We start from the raw sequence: 23,711 nt of genomic DNA on the forward strand, positions 1-23,711 counted from the left end.
TCTGTCATGCATGCAGGAGTAACTTAATGCTTCAGTGAAACGCCAGAAGAAAAAAGAAAACCTTAGAAAACAGAGAATACATTTTTTATTATTATTTTTGTTAGGTGAAATGGCATAAAGTGCAAATAAATCAACATAAAAATTCAGTGAGAGAAAGTGCAGCCCAGGAGTTTACCATCTTAATTAGCTGGAGGATTAAAATTGCTTTGGAAGACCAAACCAATGAGATGTGAATTCTTTGCTCTTGGTTAAGCACTTTCTTCAAGAGTTTGATGGCTTTTTCCCTGTGGAAGAGAAACACAAAACATGGAGACCTACTGAAAATTGTCAATGCAGACAACTGTGCTTTCTTCCTAGTGTTCCTTTAGCATGCCCTGAGTTGGGCGGTGCCTAAAGAAAAGCAAACCTGACAAATTCTGTCTTGTGGGGTCAATTCTAGTTATGTTCCCCGGTTGCTGAGGAGTTTCTGCCTTTACTGAACTTGGTGAGTGGCACAGTGCTTCTCCTTTCCTGCCGGGAGCACCACTCACTGGAGGAGCTCATTTGCAGAGCAAGGGCCAGAGGAATGCTTGGCAGAATGCAGGAGTGTGGGAGGACAGAGCAGCAGGCCATGCATTGCTGCTTTGTCACCTCTTGGCTGCAGTGGGAGCAGGCTACAGAGGCAACATAGTGAGTGGACAGAGTAAGCAGGAGTTGGTTTTTCCCAAGTTTGTTCACTTTCTTTCTTTTTGGTACCATGATGAGGCCCTTGCAATCAGGGAGAGTGAAGGCTGTACCCCAGTAGATTTTGTCTTGAAAATCAAATTAATCATGAGTTTTACCGTATAACTTCTGAATTCCTCTTCTGTCGTCTGCTGGGAGTCTGAAGGTTTGTGGGTTCTGATATGAGTAGAGAGGGTACATCAGAGCTCCACGGACATTGGAGTGAGCAAGTCCCAAAGAATGGCCAAATTCATGGGCAGCAACGAGGAACAAATTGACATCTGCAAAATAGAAGCACATAAATGGATATTAAATGTATGGCATTTATTTTTGAAATACAATTAGCAGAAAGTGCAGGAGAATTTGTATATTTCAATCCATCTTGAAATGAAACCCCAGGTTTTCGATCCATTTTTGTTGAGCTTTCTTTTATTACTGTAATTTTTTATAAAAAATCTATTGATTTCTTACATATGCATCTAGAGACTCAGAGTCTCTTTTGGACTCAGCTTTTGAGCGACCACATTCCTAGAAGCAAGTCAATTTACGTGTTCACAATTTATGTAGGAATCAAGTGCTCCCAGTCCTTGTTTAGCCTGCAAAAGTGCTTTAAATGATGGACAGTACAGGGATTATGTAGGTGTTCATAGTAATTAAGCCCTAGTAGTTATGATGGTAGTTGAAAAGGATAGAAATGTTTGTACTGAAGTAGCACTGAAAGATGAAGAGGAATGGAAAGCAGTTCCTGTGATGGTGTTCGCAGGGGTCTTAGGATGAAGGATGAGACAAGAAAGTTGACTCCGTGTTTCAGAAGGCTTGATTTATTATTTTATGATATATATTACATTAAAACTGTACTAAAAGAATAGAAGAAGGTATTTGTTAATCAGAAGGCTAGTTAAGAAGAGAAAAGGAATGGTAACAAAGGTTTGCAACTGACCGAGACAGTCCGGACAGCTGGACTGTGATAGGCGATTAATTAGAAACAACCACATGAGACCAATCACAGATGCACCTGTTGCATTATGCAGCAGCAGATAATCATTGTCTACATTTTGTTCCTGAGGCCTCTCAGCTTCTCAGGAGAAAAAAAATCCTAAGGAAAGTATTTTTCATAAAATGTCTGTGACAAGTTCCTGTGGCTGTGTTCTTCCAACATGCACAATATTTGCCTTTCCCTTTCATCTACACATGTGAGATTTACCTTGATTGACATCTGACCATTTTTCATCATCATCAAAATGAGCATCTCCACCAATCCCTTCTCCAGGTGCGAAGGCATGGGCCAGCGTGCCACCTCTTCCATCGAAAGGAGATCCATCTCCATGCTCTGCATTTGAAATAAATCAATGTCATCAGATGAGATCAGTTGTCATATTTAACTTCAGCAAGTAGAAGCATGCTGGCAGTTTGTATTCCTTTTGCTGGTTGCCAATCCTTAAAATAATCATACAATGGCAGCAAGGTTGTGAAAATGAGAAGTGAGGCTTAGGGAAACACTCTGCAAATTCCTGACTTAAATTCAAATCTTGTATTTGATAGTTTGGACTGCTGCATGTTTCAGGAAGAGCTGAATATTTTTCCCTGAGCTTTTGTCAGAAGTGTGATCCTGAGGCTGAAATCAGGGATGATTTCAGAATAAATACCTAATGCTTGTTAATACCTGAATGTGTTTGTTATTGAAAAGTGCTGGACAATATTAGTTGTAGACATTCTCACTTGCACTGATTTTGGTGTGGATGGTGATTTTGGATAGTTATCCATGTATCTGTAGAGATAAATTCATTTATACCTAGCCTTGAGGTCTGGTCTATTATCTTCTTCTGTCACAGTGCAGGTGGAATATTGCTGTTTCCTACTTCAAGTGCAAGGCCTGGATCAGAGTTGAACCATCTTGGAAAAATTTCCTCTCCCTCACAGTGAGTCTGACTTTAGTGAGTCTCTGAGGAGTAGTTGGGAAATGAGATGCCATCCTGTGTCCTTTCTCTCAGACCATGTCGATGGCCCTTAGGAGGCCATCCTTAAGGCAGTAGAGACCTAATTCTAGTGTGTGACATAGAATTAAAACCCATTCCAGCTCGAAGGATCAGTTCTACCTTTGACTAGGACATGAGGTCACCTCTTTATGGCACCCTGATGTTCTTGCCATCAGTGACACACAGGCTTTGGACATTTTGGTGCTCATCTGCTTGCAGGCCACGTGCCTGATCTGCACTACCAGTCAATGGATCTTTTTTGATTATTGTCAATGGATCTAGAGAGGAAGCCAGACAGCCTTAAAGTGGGCATTCAGTCAGTCTAAGCTGTCAGTTTACATGCCAGGCACATGTTCAAGGCAGAGCTATGTCTATAGACTACTCCAGACCCCTCCAGATCAGAGATGGATTTCTGAAGTGACTTCTGTTCACCCCACTTAGCACGCTTTGGCTGCTGCACCTTGGTGCAATCTTGGGGTGCAACATACCATTCCTTCTAGAAACAAATCTACCTGAAGAGACTTTCTGTGGCCAAACATAATGCACGCCAGCTGCCAAAGTGTGCTTATTCTGGGAACCAGGCTTGGTCTAGGCCTGAGTAAACCTGCCTTAAGCTGCTTGAATGCAGCCTATGGAGGCTGGATTTTCAGAAGCTGCTAATTTGCTCTACAGAGCTCTTCTCTGTAGTTTGCACATTTTATCAAGGCAAAAACACCTTGAACATCTGAATTTAAGTGTCTCATTCTGGAGCTGAATTCTCCCTTAATTTTACAGCTGTGACTCTGAAAGGATTTTTATAACTCTCTTACAGGAGTAAAATTGAAGAATGGCATAGAAAGTTGGTGGCATGATATAAAGTAGATAAAATTTATGCAGACTTTGATTTAATTCCCAACTCTTTGTTCTTTCTTAAAGCTATGGCTATAAAAATACATGCTTTCAGTAAAACATGGGCAATGTATGTTAAAAAGGACAGGTATTCTCACCACGGCGTGCAAATCTAATCTCAATGTCCGCACGGCCTGTGTCAACTTTTCGGAATTGCAGTGGAGTCACATCACTCCATACCATCAAGGCCCTTCTAATTGCATCTTCCACTTTCCGTCTGGGTAGGTCCTGTGTATAACTGAGAATCCTGTCAGGAAAGAAAAACATGTTAATTTCATTCAGGCTGTGAAGGAAACCCACCTAGTTAAATACAGAGCAATCCCCTTCCCCAGAAAATCTGAAACATCACTTACTTGTAAGTTAAATGTGTCTTTTTCCATCTTGGAGTTCCAGGAAATGTTTGGTATTCTGCTACATCAGGCATTCCACATCTGGGCATTGTCATTATTCCTTCTGTTTCTTTGTCTAGTTTTCCAGTTACAGTCAGGTGGAAAAACTTCTGCATTTCTTTAATCCTTTCTTCTATGCTTAGGTTTTGTGTTTTTGACAAAATTGGAAAGAATTTATCAAGATATCCCTGGAAGAAGAGAGGGAAAATAAAGGTTAATACATATATCTGTGATATTTTGGCAATTGCATTTTACATTTGTTTGGATTGTTTCTTCATCCTGCATCATTCATGTCTGGGTTTAGTTGTATCTTTCCATTTCAATGTACCAAATTCTGCTCTCTCATTAATAGAGATCAGCATATATAAGAGGAATCGTAACAGCAATGAGACATTGTAAGTAAGAAATCCTGTCAAGTGACCACGATTTACTGAGCATTCAAATCTACAGCCTTCTAAAACAGTACACATACAATTTTGGACTTATTTGTAAAACGCTTCTCTTTATTTACCAGTTGGAAGTTGGTCTCCTTTTAAAGTTAGCCTTAAGAGGTTTAAGCTAGTCAGCAAGTTTAAACTGTTTTATATCACATCTGCAAAAACTGTTGTTGTAATGTAAGGCAAGGATAATACAAGCAGGTAGGAAAGGAATGTAGAAATTGAATCAAAATCAGATTACTCATAATGCAGTATTGTTTCCCCCCATGTACCATACCTTTACTTTCTCAAGGTCTATGATGCTCCATGGTTGTGGTCTATGTGGTAGTGGAAAAGCAGGAGTCTCAGGCAGGAAGATGAGAGCACAAAGCAGGAGGTAGTGCATGGTGCCCATCTTGATGAGGAGCCTTGCTGCAGCAGAAAGGGTTTGACTTTCTGTCTCCCAAGACCAGAGCTGAAACCCTTATATAGATCCTGATACCTCCAAGCAGCAATTACGCATGTGAGTCACTTTTTGGTTCTGTTAGTGTAATGTCATCAATGCTTTAAGAAGTAAATGAAATCACCTTAAACAAATCTTTCCTGTAACTTCCCTGTTGATGTCACGTCACAGCTAGCAGCCAGCTTTGTCTCTCTCTTTTCATGTTATTCCAGTAGTGAAACCACAGGGTCATAGGGAAATTCACTTTCTGTAACTTTATCGGTACAGTTACTGTGTAATCACTTCAGACTGTGCTTTTCCCATGTTCCTTATACACAAAGGCATTTTGCAAGAGCCCTTTGGCTGCCTGCCTGTATCAGTCTGTGTTGGGGCAGAGAGGAGATGGGTATGAGCAGTGTCTCACTGAAACCACTGATGTTACAGCACTGCCCGTTCAGTAAATTTGCAGAGGTTCCTGCAGTTCAGGAGACAGCTCTTTAAACGCACCCTATAGAACTGGGAGGACATCAGGTGCCTTTGTCCCTTTTCTTCCAAATTGGATGTCCTATCAGAAGAATCTCTTCACATTTGAGAACTTCTTAGAGAACATAGCTTGCAAAAGTAGGTGAAACCTCTCAGGGGTAAGAGAGGAGCTTTCCCTAAGCAATATGGAGCTATATTAGACCTCCTGCTGTACCAGTGCAACCTGAGAAAGCTGCCTGAAGCACTGACACAGCAGGGCAGCTGTAACCTCCCTGGCCCTCCGATACCAACACTGGTCCCAGCTTCACTCTGCTAAATTCCAGTGGATAGCTTTGGGGCCTGGAAACACCAGTCCACAGACTGACTTATGAATTTTATCTCGGGGTGTGCAGTTTTGTGACCATATTACCTCTAATCTGAAAGGAAATGTGCATAAATAGGAAAAGAAGGTTAATATTTCTCACACTCAGGGAGCTCTTGATGGCTATAGCTTAATGTGTATGGAAGTGTTTGTGGGTTATTAGCTTGTATCCAATGTACTGATACATACTGATGATCAGAAAGAATTTCATTTCAGAGAAAGATGATCTATACCTCATACAGCTGAACTATGCAGGAGAGGACTGCAGTACACAGCAATGTCTGAAACAGCTGCTAAAGGAATGAGGCTGTCACCTATTATTGAAAACAGCCTACTTACTGACATGTGATCATTTCTGTGTGTTTTTGTACCTTACAGCAAATCAATCCATGTCCAAATGTTTAGGCTTGATTAAAAAAATCAAAACATTTTATTGCTAGGAGTAGGTTCACCTCCTTCTTCCTCAACAGCTGCCTTTATGTACGACTGTGTTAATAAAGTTGTCTCTGGACCAGGTTCTGGGTTGCAGGAGTTGAGGATGTGTTTAAAACTCTTTGAACTCCATGACTCCAGTGTGTGGGATTGGTTATTTCCTCATAGACACAAGAGGAATCTGAGGGCTTGAGAGCTGATAGACTGTTGAGCAACTTACATATATCTTTGACTGGGATATAAGCAAGACTAAAAAGGAGGGTTTAAACACAAGAGCCTGATGGAAAAGGACAAGCTCTATGCTGTATTTAATTTTCTGCTGGAAGCTTGCTATCTAGTATTTTTTTTCTCAAAAAAGTGAGAAGATTTTGAAGAACTTTAGGCTTCAATGGAAATGGAAATTCAAAATGAAAATCAAAAAGGAACAGATTCTGTTCCTTTAGATTTAGCTATGTGAATTTTGCAGACTTTATTGCTTTGTCTTGGTCTTGAATAATAAAAAATATTATGGGTCAGGAAAAATAATTTCCTGCACAAACATCATAGTCGTGTGACTTGTACTCAGCAGAGAATCTGTCTGTGTTGGAGTGTACGACCTGTGTAAACAAAGGTCAAGGAGATCCAAAGTAACACTGTAGAGATATTTAATAATAGAAATTGCTGTAAATTCCATAAGAAGACTTACAACATTGCCATGGAAAAGTTTATACTGTCACGTTTTTGAGGATATTAACCCTGCTGTGATCAAGAATGCTGCATAAAACTGTGTCCTATGTGGAACTCATTGATAGACACCAGACCTTTTGAGTTATAGAGAAAAAGACTTCAGTATAAAGTAATACCAGAGTCTCCTTTGAGCATGACTAGGATGAAAAAGTGAAGTAGAAAAGAATGATTCAGTAGTGAATGATCACTGTCTTGGTCATTTGACTTGGGCAGAAGGCACAGCTGAATTCTGCCCAATCTGAATGCAGACAAGAGTTCATACAAATCAATAAATGTTAAAAAGTCTTTATTGGTGTTATGGATCTATCTGGGATAGATTAAATTTATTAATAGCAGCATGTATGGTGTTCTTATCCCCATGCTCTGGGTATTGGTGAAGGGTGTTCCCACAATGTCATGACTTTCTCTGCTCACACTTAGCTCTCACACTGTATGGAAGAGGCTGGGTGGAAAAGTGGCTGGGAAAGGGCACATCGAGGACAATTCACCTGAGTTCTCCAAAGGAAAATTCCATATGATATAATGTCATTTTCATCAATAAAACTGAGCTAGCATAAGAAGGAGGTGGAGTGAGGGTTGTCTTCCAAGGTGGTTATTGCCTGGAGGCTGGTTGGACATCAATCTGTTTGCAGCAGGTGGTGAGCCTGTGCAACACTTCCCTCCACCTTCACCTCATCCTTTCATTATTAAACTATCTGCACTTCCTAATCTCTCCCGCTGTGCATGGGCAGCAAGTAAGTGGCTGTATGGGTGATTAGATGTTGGCTGGTTTCTACCCGCTGTGGTGAATATCAAGCAAAAAAGTATTGCCAAAAATTCCTGAGAAATGTTTCATTTGGTTCACTTGTGAATTATGCAATATTGTATTTAAAGTCCTACCAAACAGGATAGACCTGTTTTCTTAGGATCTGCAGGACACCTGACTGGTTTTGTTCTGTTATCTGGTTATTCAATTTGACTAACTAAAAATAAAATTCAAACATGGTAAATATCTTTGCAGAGCAAAATGTTTTGTTTTCTGCATTGCAATTTCTGAAGCTAAGTCCTGCGAGGCGCAATCTGATTCAGAAGCTTCCTAGCTTCTGCAGTCCATTTCCATAGATTTTAACCCAAGGGGTCTCTCTACAAAGGAGTACCTTGGCACCTGTGATACAGGGCTGTGTATCATTTTTTCATGCTGTGTGATGGTAAAACCCTCCAGTCATTCCTGCCTGGGCACCAAGGTCGTGCCAGGGCCCCTCGGCATTGCGTCAGCTCGTCTCAGGAGAAAGACAAGCCAGTTCTTCTCTCCCGTTTGGCTGGATCAACCTGCATTGAGATATTTCTCAGCAATATCCCACTGCTTTAGGGAAAGGCCTGAGGAAGGGATTAGATGTTCAGATTCAGCACAAACAATGTGATGACAACTAGCACATCTATGTCACTAATAGTTAAGCAATCAAACTTAACACATCTCAGCTTGTGGATTTACCATCTTCTCACAGTGTCTAGAATTGCTTTGCTTTGTTTCTCTAATTACTTTGTATTTATAACAATTTAATTGGGACATCTGGTGGGAAAAGATGCAAGTATAGAGATAAGTCTTTACAATAATAATCTTGAGCAACAAACCACAAGGGAAATAGCTTTCCTGTAAGTGTAACCTACCTGTGTGACCTTCAGACACCCTCAATTCTTTGATTTCTTTTATCCTTTGGTCAATGATAAGGAGTCTCTTTCCTCCAGCTAACAGACATGTGGATCTCTCAAAAATGTCAACATAATAATTGAATTTACTCTCTTTAAGTAGAAGTCATAACCTTTATCTGTATGCAGTCATTCTGTCTTCCAGCAGTAGTGCACAGGACATGGGGCAGGGAAGAGGGCCAGAAGTCAGCCAGCTGCATTTAACTGCAGCGTGATTTGAAACCTTCCTGGATAGGAAAAGTTACATAACCTCCCATAGTCATCTTTCATTCATGAATTCACTTTTTGTAGTTGGCTAGCCCCATCCATTTGTATGTCTGTCTCAATACTTTAAATGACTGAAACAATATGTAAACTAGAACACTGCCTACATCTCGGCTTGACAAAACCATATTACTTAGTGTAGGAACCCCCTAACTTAGCATTTGCACTAAGGCAACCTCAGACTGCCTGTAATCCTGCAGCAAAACCCTGTGAATGAGCTGCAGAGTCCCACCTAAAACAGACTCAGCTTGTAGTGGTCTTCTCTGTCTGCAAGGATGGGCAGAGAAGCTGTGGCAGCATGGGAGGCATGCTGGGCTTGGCCTGTCCACACTGACTGTAACCCAAACTGAGGAGCAGCCGACGTGCACAGCTCCTCCTGACTCATCCTGATGATCTGCAGGGGTCTGTAGGGATCTGCTGAGACAGCATGGTGAGTTTGGGCTTTGGTGATTGTGGAGAACAGGGTTTGAGAGACAGGATAGACACTGCAGAACTTGACGTGTGCTGAGCCTCATAGACTTGTATAAGTATTTGGAAAATGTGCTGGGAGTATGGATGACATCAACCAAAAGTTTACCTTTAGTCTGATTTGAAAAATCTTGCTTCTATACAAAATTTCAATGGCCCTGAAATACCAAAAGGTTGATACAAGATTTCATTGCAAATTGACATGCAGTAAAGCAATTCCAGAGGAATTACAGGCTTACCTCCATGGTGTTATACTCTAGTATAGAAGTGTGAGATTGAATTTGAATGTAGTCATTATAAGATCAATGCAGAAGTTTGATTTATCTCATGTGTATTGGAACTGACATTCAGCTGTGAGGATTGCAAAAGATCACAACTAGATGTATGTGAACACAAGTGAAAAAATTTGTGTACCTCTATACCATTTCTCTGGAAGTTGTCAGGTTTCATCATGCTATTGTCACTATTCAAATGATTCCTGATTCCCAGCACTGATTCATGTCTGGAAGCTGTTTGCTGCTCACCACTCCAGGTGTGGGACAGGTCCTTTTCTGTTGCCCTGTCTAGTTTCCAGTAACTGAGTGAAAAGACAATAACATCACTTTATTGGTAAAACTGGTTATATCACTGAGGTTCTCTTTCATGAAAAATTTCTTTCCTTGCACAGACTTGCAGCGTCTGCGTCCCACAAATCAAGTTACACTGAGTTTTCCAACATGGTGGATTTTGACTTTGGCACCATTAAAAAGCAATCCAACCGTTAAAAAGTGCACCACCAAATAAGGACTGTTAGCACTGGGATGGTGAGGAGTGAGTCACAAAGAAGTCTTGCTGATTTTAGAAAACTTTTTCATGCAGCTGCTCAGTAGCCTGAGTGATTGCTTAACCAAACCCCATTTGAGTAAACCAAAGTCTCTGTCTGTTCCAAGGAGTTAAGTGGCTGCAGAGGGTGAAACAGTGAGTGCTGAGGCCTGGGTGCCTGTGTGGGAGGGGAATGTCCCATACCAACTCAGGAATGTCCCCTCCAGCAGGCTGAGCATCCTCAGTGGATTGCTCAGCACCATCCCAAAGGGATGCAGTTGGCTCATGCCCAGCTGATCCTGGTGTGAGCCCAAGTGCCACAAGAGCAGATGGTTACAAGGCTGGAAACACATACCTGGTCCGGTGTGGAGCACTTCTGGAGGCACACCCAGCACCCTGGCCCTTTAAAATCTAACTGACATCATTACATTTTCTCCAGAGGCAATTTTCACTGCCAGGTGGCTATGGCTGATCACAGGTCAGGAACAATAGGCTTTTGTAAATGTTAATCCTTAATTATCCATTGCATTAATGTGTAACAACAGGAGATTGCACCTTGCAAGAGGACTCACTCCAGTCCTCATTCTATGTCCCAGAAATTTACTGTAAATCAAGTTTGCATTTTTACATAATGCAAGTTTAAATTTTTATGAAAGAAGGAAATTAGCCTACTTACCTATGTTTTTGGGTGTGTTTGTGTGTGTTAGTTTATTTGGTTTTGGTTTATTTTCTTTTTTTCTTCCTACAAATGAGCAGCACCTTTGCAGGCAGAATTAATTTGCCCCAGCCTGCTGCCTTGCTCTGGAGGTTGTTGTTGATTACTGTTCTGCAAATGGTGGAAGGAATTTGACTACATCACACTAATAATAGATCCGTGGCTGTACCATGACAAGGAGGGGGGAAAAAGCAAATCCAGGATGCTTTACACAGTTGCAATACAGATGTTTTTCTGTAGTTTACAGTTAGTTGAAATTCATCTCTTGTGTACAGTGAAACCAGCTGTGTTGCCCTAGGGATGTGCTCTCTGTCCAGGTCAGAGCAGGACACTAGACTGTATAGGCTGTTCTACCTGTTGTGCTGTGAATTCTGACAGCTTCCCAATTCCTGAGAAGAAATATGTAATAATTTCAAAAATGTGAACTTTTTGGCAAGCAAGTGTGACTTTTCCCCCACTTAATATAGACAAAAGTGACAGATCTTTAAAGAGCAATCACATCATGTGCTTGGTGATACCAGTATTTGTAGAATTAATAGACTTAATTTCTTACCTTATTATCATTGTTCCTTGTGAAGAAATAAAAATTTTTATTGTTCTGATTTCACTCAGGACATCTGACCTAAAACACTGAGGGGAGTTACATAATTGCAAGAGAGAAGTGGGCTTCTGGAGAGCTCGGCCATGGTTTGCAGCACCTGCCCCCAGGCTTCAAAAAGCCCCTAAACCATACGTGCCAATCAAAACCTGCAGCTGATCGTAAAACAGCTCTAGAGATGCCTAAAAAGCCAAAGCTGTGAGCACTGTTGCATGAAAACAAAGTTCATATGCTTGTACCAGAGGTCTTAAGGATGTAAATTTGGTTTAATGTTTGAGCAACTGTTTTTATGGTTATTGACAACTTTGTCTGTTGGACCTGATGTATAGCTGGCCTGTTCTATGGCTTATAGTGTCTTCTTTACCTCTACAAAATTTGGCTCTGTTGCAGTCAGATATTTCTCATTATTCTTAATTTCTACATAATATTTTAATGGATTTTTATGTGCCTTATTTCTTTGCAACTTTGTCTTGTAATAAGAGCTTGAACTGGGGAGAAACATGTGAAATTAGAAGATATGGTTATTTACTTATTTTTTATAGAGTGCATGTATGGTAGCAGGCTGTTCACGCCATGTAGTTCTATAGTGGCACAACCCTATCATGCAAGCCAAGTGTAAGAGAAGAGTACAGAAAGAGGTTCTGTCATTAAGGACTATACATAAGTGCAAATGAAATGAGTAGATTTTAATGCTATGAATGGAAGAAAGTGTGTCATGAGTATACATCAGGATTGCAATACACTTTTCATGTGGTGAACAAGCAGGAAATGAATACACTGAGCAGCAAAGGGGATGTTATGCTACTTGAACGATGAGATGTTATGGTTGGAGATACACAGGAGGAGAAATTGTGGAGAGAAAAGACCTGAATGTGCCTATACCTAATGAGAAAAATTTTGTGGATTGGAAAAAGGAAAATTTCTGTAATGGTGAATCTACTTAAAACAGGTTTCTGCCAGCTTCCACTTTAGGGTTGCAACCTCATGCAACTTTACTGACTTACCAATTGAACTGTGTGAATGCTTCACTTGTTGAGCTATCATGGGATGTAAAGCACCCTTGCAGAGGTCAGGAAGCTATCCACACTTCCTCAGTGAGCTAGGAAGGCAACCCACTTGAACTCGAGTGTGTATCCTCTTCAGCAATTTTCCAGCCACCATCAGTCAAAGCCATTGCAATGCAATTTCTTGGGGGGAGAGGAGTGGTTTACTTACTTCATCTGTACTAGGCAAGTGTACACTCGTGCCACTGACATCTTTTGAACATTATCAAAGACAATAAAATACAGTTTTCATTTCACTGTCATGAATGGGAGAATTTCTAGACCAAGGTTGGTGACTAGATATCAGATGCACGTTCCAGGCAGTTAAAGATCTCAAATGTATGAACGAGATGACTTGGTAATTACAAGAAGTCTGTGGATTTGTAGAAGCAGAATCTGAGAGACCTCAAAATCACGAATGTGCTCTAGCTTGACAGGGCTCACAGCTGCAGCCAGGTGGTAAGGCAGGAGGAAAACAGGTGTGTTTTTCTATGACTCTTAGCAGTTTGTTTGGGTTTTTTCTAATACAACAATCTGAATATTTATACTATTTATTCTCAAATTATGTTTATCTTACAAATAGAGCAGAGTTACAGCATGCTTACTATGCTGCAGTGTGAGTGAGGATGGACAAGCAATTCAGCTGGACTAGATAGGCAAGAGCTACACTGATGTACTTAGAAGTGGTCTAGTGCAAACTAGGACTTTAATCAGCTGCTTCTCTGATTCCAGCATCTTCCCAACAGCTTCATTAGTGTTTAATGATTATAGAATATATTTATCCCTCTGGGACTGAAGGAAGAGAATCCTACAGTAGTAGATAGCTGATATGAAGTCACTGTAACAGCAAATAAGACAATCATAAGTTGTCAAGTTCTGAATCACAATCAAGTAGAGAATTTTTAAATGAATAATGAATTTTTAAATGAATAATTTAATGTGAAGTACAAATATCGTAGTTAGAAACAGTGGAGACTTGAAGAATCTGCTGTTGCGCTTTAAATCAGTGATTCACATTTTAGTTCAAAACCTATCCTTTGACCTCCAAGATCCAGCCAAACAGCCAGTGCAGTTTTAAAAGGAATTAGAATCATGTGCTGTGATTGTGGTTAAATATTGCACATCACTCGGCACAATGAGTAACTGGTTAATAGTTGATCACAAGTAGAATGGGAGTAAAAAGAGTGTTTTGCTCTTTTGAAAAAGGCAAACATTATTCCGGGAAGTGAAACAAATGAAGTCATTGTTCTGCCCCAAGAGGTGGTGGTACATCTCTGAGGAGAGTTTCACACACAGTTATGTGCACCATATATCTAGAAAGGTGGGAACCAGCTGAAGAGGGCAGAGACCTGAGCCACAGGAATGTTATTTTAAACATAACTTCCATGGAAATGATGAAGACAATGGGTTTGCTGGATCTAGAGAAGAAAGAGTTGAAGAACAGCTACACGGTGATACTGGCAAAAGGGCAAGGAAGTGTCTGCTGTGAATAGATTCAGCTTAGCAGGTAGGGCAAATGCTCTAACACCAAGATAGTTGAGGTTGCAGCAGATTACTTGATAAGGTTACTTGTAAGAAATGTGGGTTAAAAGACACCACTCATTTGTCTACTACTCTCTCTGGAGACTGGAACTTCATTTGTAAGGGACAGTTGGGTTTAAGGCCAACAGAAGCAAGATAACCAGAACTACATTGTCTGAATTTTAGATCTGTAGTACAAAAGAAAATGAGTGATTTTTTCAGGTACTATCTTTCTTGACCAAATGAACTTTGCATGCTTCATTTTCTTGCAATACAAGAGGTGATAGTATCCCGAAAGAACTTGTGCAAACTACACAAGTGCTCAAAGTTGCATGCATGTAAAGGAGTGCTCTGTATTCATATCAACATCTGCATTTGATGCACTTGATGTCCATTTGATGCCTCTGGATGCTAAAACCCAGGCAGAACTTTTTCCTATTTGTAATTGTACGTATGTTCATGAGAGACATGAATAAAAAAAAAGAAATCTAGAAAAATCCCTGACCAAACCTTAATTGATTTTTACTTGCTCATAGTTCCTATGAATTATGTAAGACTATGAACATTGTTGACATTAAGGAAATAAAGTATGCTGGACCATGTAATTTTTTTTCTTAAATGAGGACTAATATTCTTAAAGGACATTCACATATTCCATTGACCTATAATTATTATATTACCTCCGGGCCTTGGCAAATTATTCATCCATATGTAGATTAGAATAAATGCTAATATACTATGATGTGTTTGGGGGGAAGAGAAGTTTAGCCTTACACATGGGGAGCATTTCAGTTCAACTTGCCATACAAGACATATATTCGGCCCAAGGGCACAACAGAAGGGTAGAATTTCCTCCCTGCTGAAAAATGTCTATATTGTGGACATGACCAAAGAAATGGTCAAATTCATATGTTATTTTAACCCACTGATTCTTTTGAACTGATTGCTCTTCAACCCTTTGGCACATACTGCAGTAGAAGACCATGGTGGAAAACCCCAGTTTTGACTGAAGGTCACTGTGGACCCATCTGCTGAGTGACACGTTTGTTACCGGCTGAACACGAGTGGCTTTGGATTTTCACACTTCCTAGTTTGCTACTTCATCATTCTGGACAGGATCCAGAGCTCATGGAAATTGTCAGAAAGGTTTTACTGGTAAGAGGCAGAGGACAGAGCTTGTAGGACATAGTTTGTTGTCCAAAGTTCGTCTTCATCTCAGTGAGTATAGTCTCCTGTTTCCTCTCCTTCACATCCTTATGCATGTGCTAGCACAACAGGACATCCATCAGATGGAAAGAAAAATTCTCTTGTTGCTGTAGCAAAATGCATATTGGATTTTAGCTGGCAGTTCTTGTCCTCAGTTCAACAGAAACAAGTGTAATTTGAACCTAGAGGATAATAATCCTTGTATCTTTCTTCCCTGTTAGCTTTACTTACTTTCAAATCCCCTATACATGCTAAGACCAAAATAAGTTGTCCTTCCTCAGCAGTGCTTGCATGAGAAGGTGACACTGATGCCTTGAGGGGGTACCTAGAACAGAGGCTAGAGAGAGTTAAAGGAATGAAGTAGGTGTTTATTAAAAAGGCCGTCAAAGTATGCACCTTGGGCAGTACAAGAGCCCAGCTGAGGCTACACTCAAGTTGGGCACCGAGTCATGAATTTTCATAAGTTTTAGTCTATTTACATATTGGGGTTAATTGTCCAATTAAAGCTTCAGGTTATGCAGTCCCTGAATGCTCCTTGATTGCTCTCCTCAATTCACTGTTGTTTATACTTTCTTGGGCTTGAAGCAGCAATGGTGTCCTTGGTTCTCAGGCTGGAAAAGGATTGTTTTGTCTAACTGAACTGTGAGGAGAACTTGCTAGCACTCTCTTTGAAGTTCAGAGTTTTCTACTAATGCAGTACAGAATATGGAAAATATGAAAGCTAAAACTTAAGGCATCAACATAACAGGAAGATTCTCATCACTTCTCTAAGAAGAAAACCTTCTCTTTGAAAGCTGATACACAAAAAACCCCAACAAAACAAAACCAAAATCTAAGAGCCAAACAAAAACAAACCACCAACACAGAGAAATCAAATACCTTTAGCAATTTTTCTTTTGATATTGGTGCCCTCACTTTGCAGTTATAAGGAGTTTAGAGGTGTCATATCCCTTGAGTTCCTTAGAGCTCTCTTCAACTCTTTGTCACCTCTTCCTGATGCATCTGTATCATTGAATTTGTACATTGTATCATTGTATTTGTATCATTGAAAGTTAAAAAATATCTATATTGATATACAAATATTTTATTATCCTGTCTAGGAAGTTCTGCTTTGTTTAAAGCTGCATATAAGTAGCGCTAAGTACGTCCAAAGCTGTTGACATTGCAATTTCCCTTTGTGTGGGGAAGATTGTCTGCTGATACAAGGAAGCCACACGTGCTTGTCATATCCTGATGAGTTACTGTAATGTACTTTTAGGTATTGTTTAAAGAGAATGACACAAAATGTGTCCTCTTATATATTTTACATATTACATGTGTCCTCTTATAATATTTACATTTATTGTAATATGCATTTATTCTTCTGAAGGTAATGCTGCATTACAATCTAAAATCAAGGTGACAGAGATATAGAGCACTGCTCAAAGCCTACCACAATCATAAAGGAAAGGTTGCAATCTGGTAATAGGCTAAAATATTGACTTTTGGCCACATGCTTTGAAATCCTGTGTCTGTTCCATAGTGATCATAAAATGGAGAGTTGTAAAACAGCATTGCCTAATGGTCTAATTTCTCAGAGCAATGAAGGCTGACCCAGAATAAATTTTGGCTGACTCTGTGGCTTCAGGAAGCAGATTTGAAAAAAAAGTCAGAAGATTTTTTTTCCCTAAAAATCCCCAACATCTCTATATTTTACTATCCTTATCCTTTCTGTCAAAGCAAAATTCTTAGTCAGATTTATTTCAAATATTTACTTTGAATGATAATAACAGCATTGCCCTAGCTAGCAGAGCAAAAGGGTTCTTGCTTTTGAATTATATGCAGTGGTATTTTATTGTTCAGACAATTCTGGAAAATGTCTATATCACTTTATGGTTGCTTGGGGTCATGTCATCAACTTATGCTTTCAGAATAACAAAGTAAATAGAGGTGTTGCTAGAGTGTCACCATCTCTCTTCTGACCAGCACTTTTCAGGGTCAAAACATATATTCAAATATTAAATGCTAATAGGAACATGTGCTTTTGCAATGCAGGACCAGGAAGTGATGCTCAAGTTGACTCCCAAGAAAATAGTTCAGGGAGAAGAGAATGCAGTGGGGAATGATGGAGGTCCAAGCAGAGAGCTCCCAGGGGTATAGCAGCACAGTGATGGCATCACAGCAGGAAACTGCTGACAGACACACTGCATAGTGCTCAGCTGGGCACCACGGTTATTCTTTCCTTTCTCACATCCATTATTTAATGTGCTTGTACGTTTTGACCATGTTGATGTTCCTTTGGAATTTCAAAAGGTGTGAGGTTATGTGAGTATGACTATGGCAATCACACTGATGGTGCAGAAGGCAGATCATACTCAATTTATTGAATAGATTTTTTTTGTTTCTAAAATTTTTACTTGATTAAATTTTCATCAGTGTAAAACATTCCAGGTACTACCAAAAGAGGACACCTTTCTACTGTGCTACAATTCTACGACTCTAGAGCAATGCAGCCAGTATTAGCTCTGCAGCCAGTGGGTAAGGATGACAAAGAGAAAAATGTCACATTCATATGAAAACAAGAAGAGGGAGAAAATTGCCTTGTCTCCACATCAGGAATTCCATATTGGCACTGTTTATCTTTGTGACTTTCTGAGCATCCAACTTTCCAGGGATATGAAACAGAAAGTATGTATTAATTTGATCATATTGCTCTCAGCTATCCCTGAAGAACTATCTGTAAACCTGTGGCAGATACTGCTGTTTGAAAACAGCAGGTTCAGAGGTTGTTCGTGGCAGGAACTAGATAGACAAAACAAGAGGCAATATGTCTAGCCTCTGAAAGAAAACCTTAGAATGATGATATTTTAGGCAAAAAATTCAAATGCAAATTCAGAAGCAAATATATAGATTTTGTAATTTCTATTTTCCATTAACACTGACTGAGTAGTGGCGAGTAAGGAGAGCAGCATGAGTGAAACTGCTATCAACACAGGCTGGGGAACAGAGGAAACCTCATGCCCAGACCACATATTTGCTACTCTAACCCACGTCTCAGGCTGTCCTGTTGAAAGACACGAAGCCATTTCTGGATGTGAGTTGTTGTTCAGAATGAGCATTGGAGGGAACTGAAGGACACTGCAAGTACAGCAGGGAGCTGACAGGAGCCAGTCTGCCTGAAAGCAGGCATGTGTTGGGGTCAGAGGACACAGACGTCAGTCATGAAGAGAAAATCCTACCTCACCTACTTATGGAATCATAGAGTGGTTGGGGTTGGAAGAGACCTTGAAGATCATCTATTTCCAGCTCACCTTGCCATGGCCAGGGACATCTTCCATCCAACCAGGATGCTCAGAGCCCCATCCAGCCTGGTCTTGAATACTTCCAGGGATGGGACATCCACTACTTTGAGTAACCTCTTCCTTTGTTTCACTTCTCTCATATCAAATAATTTTTTCCTTATATCTAATCAAAACCTCCTCCCTTTCAGTTTAAAGCCATTCCTAAATGTCCTATCACTATGTGGCCTTGCAGGAAGTCCCCTTCTACCTCTCTTGTAGCCCCCTGGAGGTACTTGACAGTGTCTCTAAGGTTCCCCCAGAGCCTTCTCCTCCCCAGGCTGAACAGCCCCAGCTCTCTCAGCCTGCTCCAGCCCTCTGACCATTCTCATGGCTGTCTCCTGGACTCCATCACATCCACATCCTTCTCCAGACGGCTTTTTATGAGAGCAGAGGGTAATGGGAGAATCATGTCCTTTGTCCTGCTGACTACTCTGCTTTTAATGCAGCTAAGGATACTATAGCATCTAAGGTTATTCTTGAAAATAAAATTACATAGGGTTTATCTATGGTTATTCCAAAATCAAGCATCCAAAAGGATGATCAGAAATACTGTGGTACTACAGTCTGACGATGATGTACATGTTGTTCTGCTTTTTCATGTCTGTAACATAACCACAGGCTTTGACTTATGAGGGCCTCAGCTGTCTTGTGAATCAAGCTGAGGTAATCCTTTGGAGTCAAATCAATTCCTGGGAGCAAATTCAGCACCCTTCATCTACTGTAGGCCTATTCATCTTCTGTCTGTAAAGAGATGGTTTGCCTGAGTAAAGAACACAGCATTGCATCATAGGTATCATCAACTCTTGTTGATAGCAAATAACTTCTTTCTCCACGTTTTTCCACTTGCTTGGCTAGGGCTGTTTGTTGTCCTGCAGCTTAGCCAGGGCAATGAGATCAGGATGTGGCCCACAAAGTCTGCAGCAGTCCTTGGAGCCTCACATAGCACTTGTGGGACCCAAAGGTCCTGCCTTCTTTATTTTGGTGCCTTCCAGGCTGTGAAAGAGTTTGCATCTCCTTTTGCTGAGGAAAAATCATATTAAGTTATTCCTTCAGGTTTGTGTTGCAAGGTTAATCAAAACTACAGTCCAGAGTTTAACAAAAGGAGGAAAACTGAACTGCTATCTTATCTTCTGACAGAACTTCCTTCTCACAACCAGTTTCCCCCCACTGATGCAATTTTCCTGTAAGTGATTTATGTCTACTTATATTTTGTGGAAGGTGGAGCTCACTTCTGAGCCCGAGACTATTATAGAGATGGCAGTATAATAATAGATGGATCAAATATTTTAGGAAGAAAGTTGTTGTGAGTATACTCAAAGACTGTAGAAAAATGCACTTCTACATTACTGGTGATAACTAACTCCAAAAAAAGATTCTGTCCAGTCAAAATTACAATTTGTCTTTTGTCACTAACAAGTGCTGATGTGTGGATACACCTTGTGTAAATGCACCTGCAGTGCAGAAACAGAGGAGGGTGCATTTTGCTAATATATTTCAAATCGCAGCAGGAACAGAGTGGACTGAACTCTTCCAGAGAAATGAGCCATCTGTTAAAACAATGCACTTTCACGTTGCATAGAACAGTTTCTGACCTCAGCCCCAATTCATTAAATAATTTCAGCCCTTCCCAAATATTTGGCTATTTTGCATCTTTGAGATAAAATAGTTTTGTGCGACTCATGATATTTCAAAGCTACAGTATCTAAAATTTTAAAAGAAGCAAATATAATATTTCAGGTCAAACAAAATATTTAGTCTGACTGAAACACCAGCAGACCTACAAAAGTGATTTTTTGAGTATTGACACAAACCAGTTCGTCTGTAATCTGATGTCCAAGTGCAAATTCCTGTTAATGAGAGACCTAAGGTGAGATATATCGCTCCAAACATTTAGTGTTGATCCTCCTATCTGGTAATCTTACTACTAGTGCAGCTACCCTGAATGTAAATATTTGTAGGATTTGATTCCTGGACATTTGAATATTTTTGTTGGAATAAAGATGTACCTTCAAATATGCTCTTTATGCTTGGAAAAGGAAGGTACACAAGTTTTCTAAAGGGATCTGTTTGGGACAATAGGTATTTTGACTGGAAACTGAGGTTTATATAACCAGTTCCTTGTCTTTGAAATGAGATAAGGTGAACGTCAAAACTTCAAGAGGCTATGTCAAAGCATGGCTTGAATGATTACTTGTGATCTTATAGAGTCATCTCTGTGCATTGACAGGATGTACCTCTGGCATTGTCTTAAACCATTAGGAAGGATAGTTAATGCAAGACTAACACCACACAAAAGGGCAGTTTTTGGACAGTCAGCCTTAACTTGTACTCTCTGCAGTTTGGTGTATTGGATGCACTGACACCAACACCTTTTCTCTTCTGTAGCAATTTCTTTTGCAGTATTTGCATTTACCATTTGTACTAGATGTACATAATATGGCTCAATGTGTTTCATGGCAAACAAGTGTTTTTGTTTGTGTTCCTCTACTCAACAGACCCAGAACAATATTCTTTCCTACTTTCTGGGTTATTGCCAGGAGAATGTAATCTACAGAAATTGGGATGCATCAATTTAGTGGGTTTAAATTGAAATTTAGTGGATGAGTAACAATCCTTTCATCTTCTACTCTTCCTAAAAGCCCATCTCGGAAGAAACAAAAATGATTGTATGGCAAAGAGCTGTTAATTAAAATCCAGTCCCGAAAATTCAATAGATGTGCAGCTATGTGTGTTATATGAAACAGTGAAGCAAGCACTTCCTCCAATTAGGACCTAATCATGCAAACCCTGTTCCCTCCTGAGAAGTCCTAGGACTACTTAAGTTAACCAGCATTTGGTGAGGATGTCAGCCTTCTGTAGTTGAAATGATAGATTTCTGGGTTGCATTTCCCACTGTGAATCTCTTCACATTCTCAAATCAAATTTTCCAGCCCAGTTCCTCAACTCTAGATTTGACAAGAGTTGCACAAACAGGAGGCTAGGGAGTTCTAAATGACCTTGTTGTGGAAATGATCTCTATACAAACCTGCAGTGTACTTAGGCTCAACCATTAAATTGCTAATGAATGCATTCATTCTTCACAGCTTGTTGAAGACTAGGTTGCAAACTATGTTTGCTTCAAAACTGTTTGCTTTGACTAATCTGAGTTTGTCAAGTGTGATTGGTCTCACCCTCACAGTGCATGAACTGTGCGTCCTGGCTTGGCTGTGAAACTTTTGCATAACACAGGGATCCAATTATGCTGAGTTTTGTGTTCTAAGATGCAGAAGTTTAATTATGTGGAGTGTCTGATAAGGACTTAGCTGAACTCAAAGGCAATGAAGACAGACACTTTTGTGTTCTCTGACTCACCATTAAAAATAACTTCATTTTACTTTTCAGGTGTGCACCCTTGTTTGTGTAGGGTGAACATTTGCATAATGGACAGCAATTAGTCCTTGAGCACTTACTGGAAGGAAGGCTCAAATAACTAATCAGAAATGCTAATTACAGTGAAAACCTATACCTTTTGACAAATTTATAACAATGAACCAGAGATCACCAGTTTCCCTCTAATCCCACAGTTTCTCCTTTATGGCAAATTACCATGGCCTCATCTCAGTTCTACAGGGTCACTGATCTTCACATTCTCTGTCTTGTCAAACCTAATTACAAAACAACATGGAAATGGTTTTTTTCCCCACTCTTTATACTATTCAATGAAATGAACCACACTGTTGCCCCTTAGTCGTGTGTGGTTTATGCCACATCTCTATTCCTAGCAGCTCATCTTCATTCTCTTCTCCTGGAACTTTGATTCAGTTGTTCATGGGCAGTGTCTGAGATCCCTACAAGACACAAATTCAGAAATTTCTACAATATTAAGGTTTTCCCAGTGGTCCCTCTGACTTATTGTAGTATTCCTCCCTATTTATTCTTCAAAATACATTTTTATTCTTTTCTACATTCTCCACCAGGCATTCAGCTTTATGCCAGTTAAATTTGCATAGCTTCATGGGTTTGTTTGTGTGTGTTTTTTTGTTTTGTCTTTTTTGTTTGTTTTTGTTTGGGTTTTGTTTATTTGGGTTTTTGTTGAGTATTTTGTTTTGTTTTGTGGGGGGTTTTTGTTGTTTTTGCTTTTTTTATTGCTGTTGTTGTTGTTGGTTTTTTTTGGGTTTTTATGTTTCCTTTCCTGGATGCATTGGAGGATGCGTGGGCAGATGAGTATGAATCAGTTGGCTGGGAAATTTCTCCCTGTCTGATTGCTACATCAGCGTCTACAAGTTCATGAGCATGGTAGCCCTCTAATATTAGCCAGTCACATGTGCTTTCTCTATTGAAAAGAATGACAAACAAGCATGACTAGGAAATTATTTATCCTGTCCTAAAATAGGTGATAGAAAATGCTTCAGTCAGCTGAAACAAACTGTAGAAAATATTTAGTCCTGGGTCCTTCCTTCTTCTGTAATGGGGATTACATAATCTATTTCTGATCCTTAGTTCAGAAATTTTTCCAAGATTGTGACAGCTTCTACTTTCAGCTTCTACTACTGAAGTCACACTTTGACAGAGCAAAGTGTTCAATAACTACATTATTTTTTTTAAAGAAAAAAATTGCTTACTTTCAAGGGACTTCCTTGCCTATTTAGGATCATTTAGGTTGGAAAAGATCATAAAGTACAACTGTTATCCCAGCACTGCTCTGTTCACCACTAAAGCATGACTCCAAGGACCATGTCCATATCTCTTTTAAATACCTCCAGGCCTTGTGACTCCACCACTTCCCTGGGCAGACTGTTCCAATGATTGGCAATCATTTCTCTGAAAAAAAATCTTCCCAATATCCAGACCTTCCTTGGTACAACTTAAGGCCATTTCCTCACCTGTTATTGCTTGTAGCCTGGGAGAAGAGAGAAACCCCTCTGCCCACCAGGCAGCTGCAGAGAGTGCTGAGGGCCCCCTGAGCCTCCTTTTCTCCAGGCTGAACACCCCCAGCTCCCTCAGCTGCCCCTCACAGCACTTGTGCTCCAGACCCTTCCCCAGCTCCGCTGCCCTTCCCTGGACACGCTCCAGCCCCTCAATGTCTCTCTGGCACTGAGGGGCCCAGAACTGAGCACAGGATTGGAGCTGTGGCCTCAGCAGTGCTGGGTACAGGGGGACGGTCCCTGCCCTGCTCCTGCTGGCCACACCTGGCTGAGCCAGGCCAGGATGCCATCGGCCTTCTGGGCCACCTGGGCACACCCTGGATCATGCTCAGCTGCTGTTGACCAATACCCCCAGTTCCTTTTCTGCCTG

General features: G+C 40.3%; 2 protein-coding genes across 5 annotated transcripts in view; one reads left to right on the forward strand and one right to left on the reverse strand.

The window, feature by feature from the left end:
- The window catches only part of LOC134414398 (regulator of nonsense transcripts 3A-like), a 62,074-nt gene that overhangs the window by 28,215 nt on the left and 10,148 nt on the right, over positions 1–23,711 (forward strand). The gene's annotated exons all lie outside the window — the stretch shown is intronic.
- On the reverse strand, positions 71–4,909 carry MMP7 (matrix metallopeptidase 7). The gene is made up of 6 exons (XM_063150465.1): positions 4,670–4,909; positions 3,920–4,143; positions 3,665–3,813; positions 1,907–2,032; positions 822–983; positions 71–284 (listed from the first exon to the last, which is right to left on the reverse strand). The coding sequence occupies exons 1-6, from the start codon at positions 4,784–4,786 to the stop codon at positions 262–264; spliced, it is 801 nt and encodes a 266-aa protein (XP_063006535.1). The 5' UTR covers positions 4,787–4,909; the 3' UTR covers positions 71–261.

Source organism: Melospiza melodia, chromosome 2, assembly GCF_035770615.1.
Source record: "Melospiza melodia melodia isolate bMelMel2 chromosome 2, bMelMel2.pri, whole genome shotgun sequence".
In the NCBI taxonomy this organism is placed as follows: Eukaryota; Metazoa; Chordata; class Aves; order Passeriformes; family Passerellidae; genus Melospiza; species Melospiza melodia.

Excerpts from the sequence above, each read along its gene's own strand:
- MMP7 (XM_063150465.1), bottom strand. The coding sequence starts at position 4,786 with ATGGGCACCATGCACTACCTCCTGCTTTGTGCTCTCATCTTCCTGCCT. Across the intron at positions 4,144-4,669 it reads TAGACCTTGAGAAAGTAAAG|GGATATCTTGATAAATTCTT; the intron begins GTATGGTACATG and ends CTCTTCTTCCAG. Across the intron at positions 2,033-3,664 it reads GATTAGATTTGCACGCCGTG|AGCATGGAGATGGATCTCCT; the intron begins GTGAGAATACCT and ends TTTCAAATGCAG.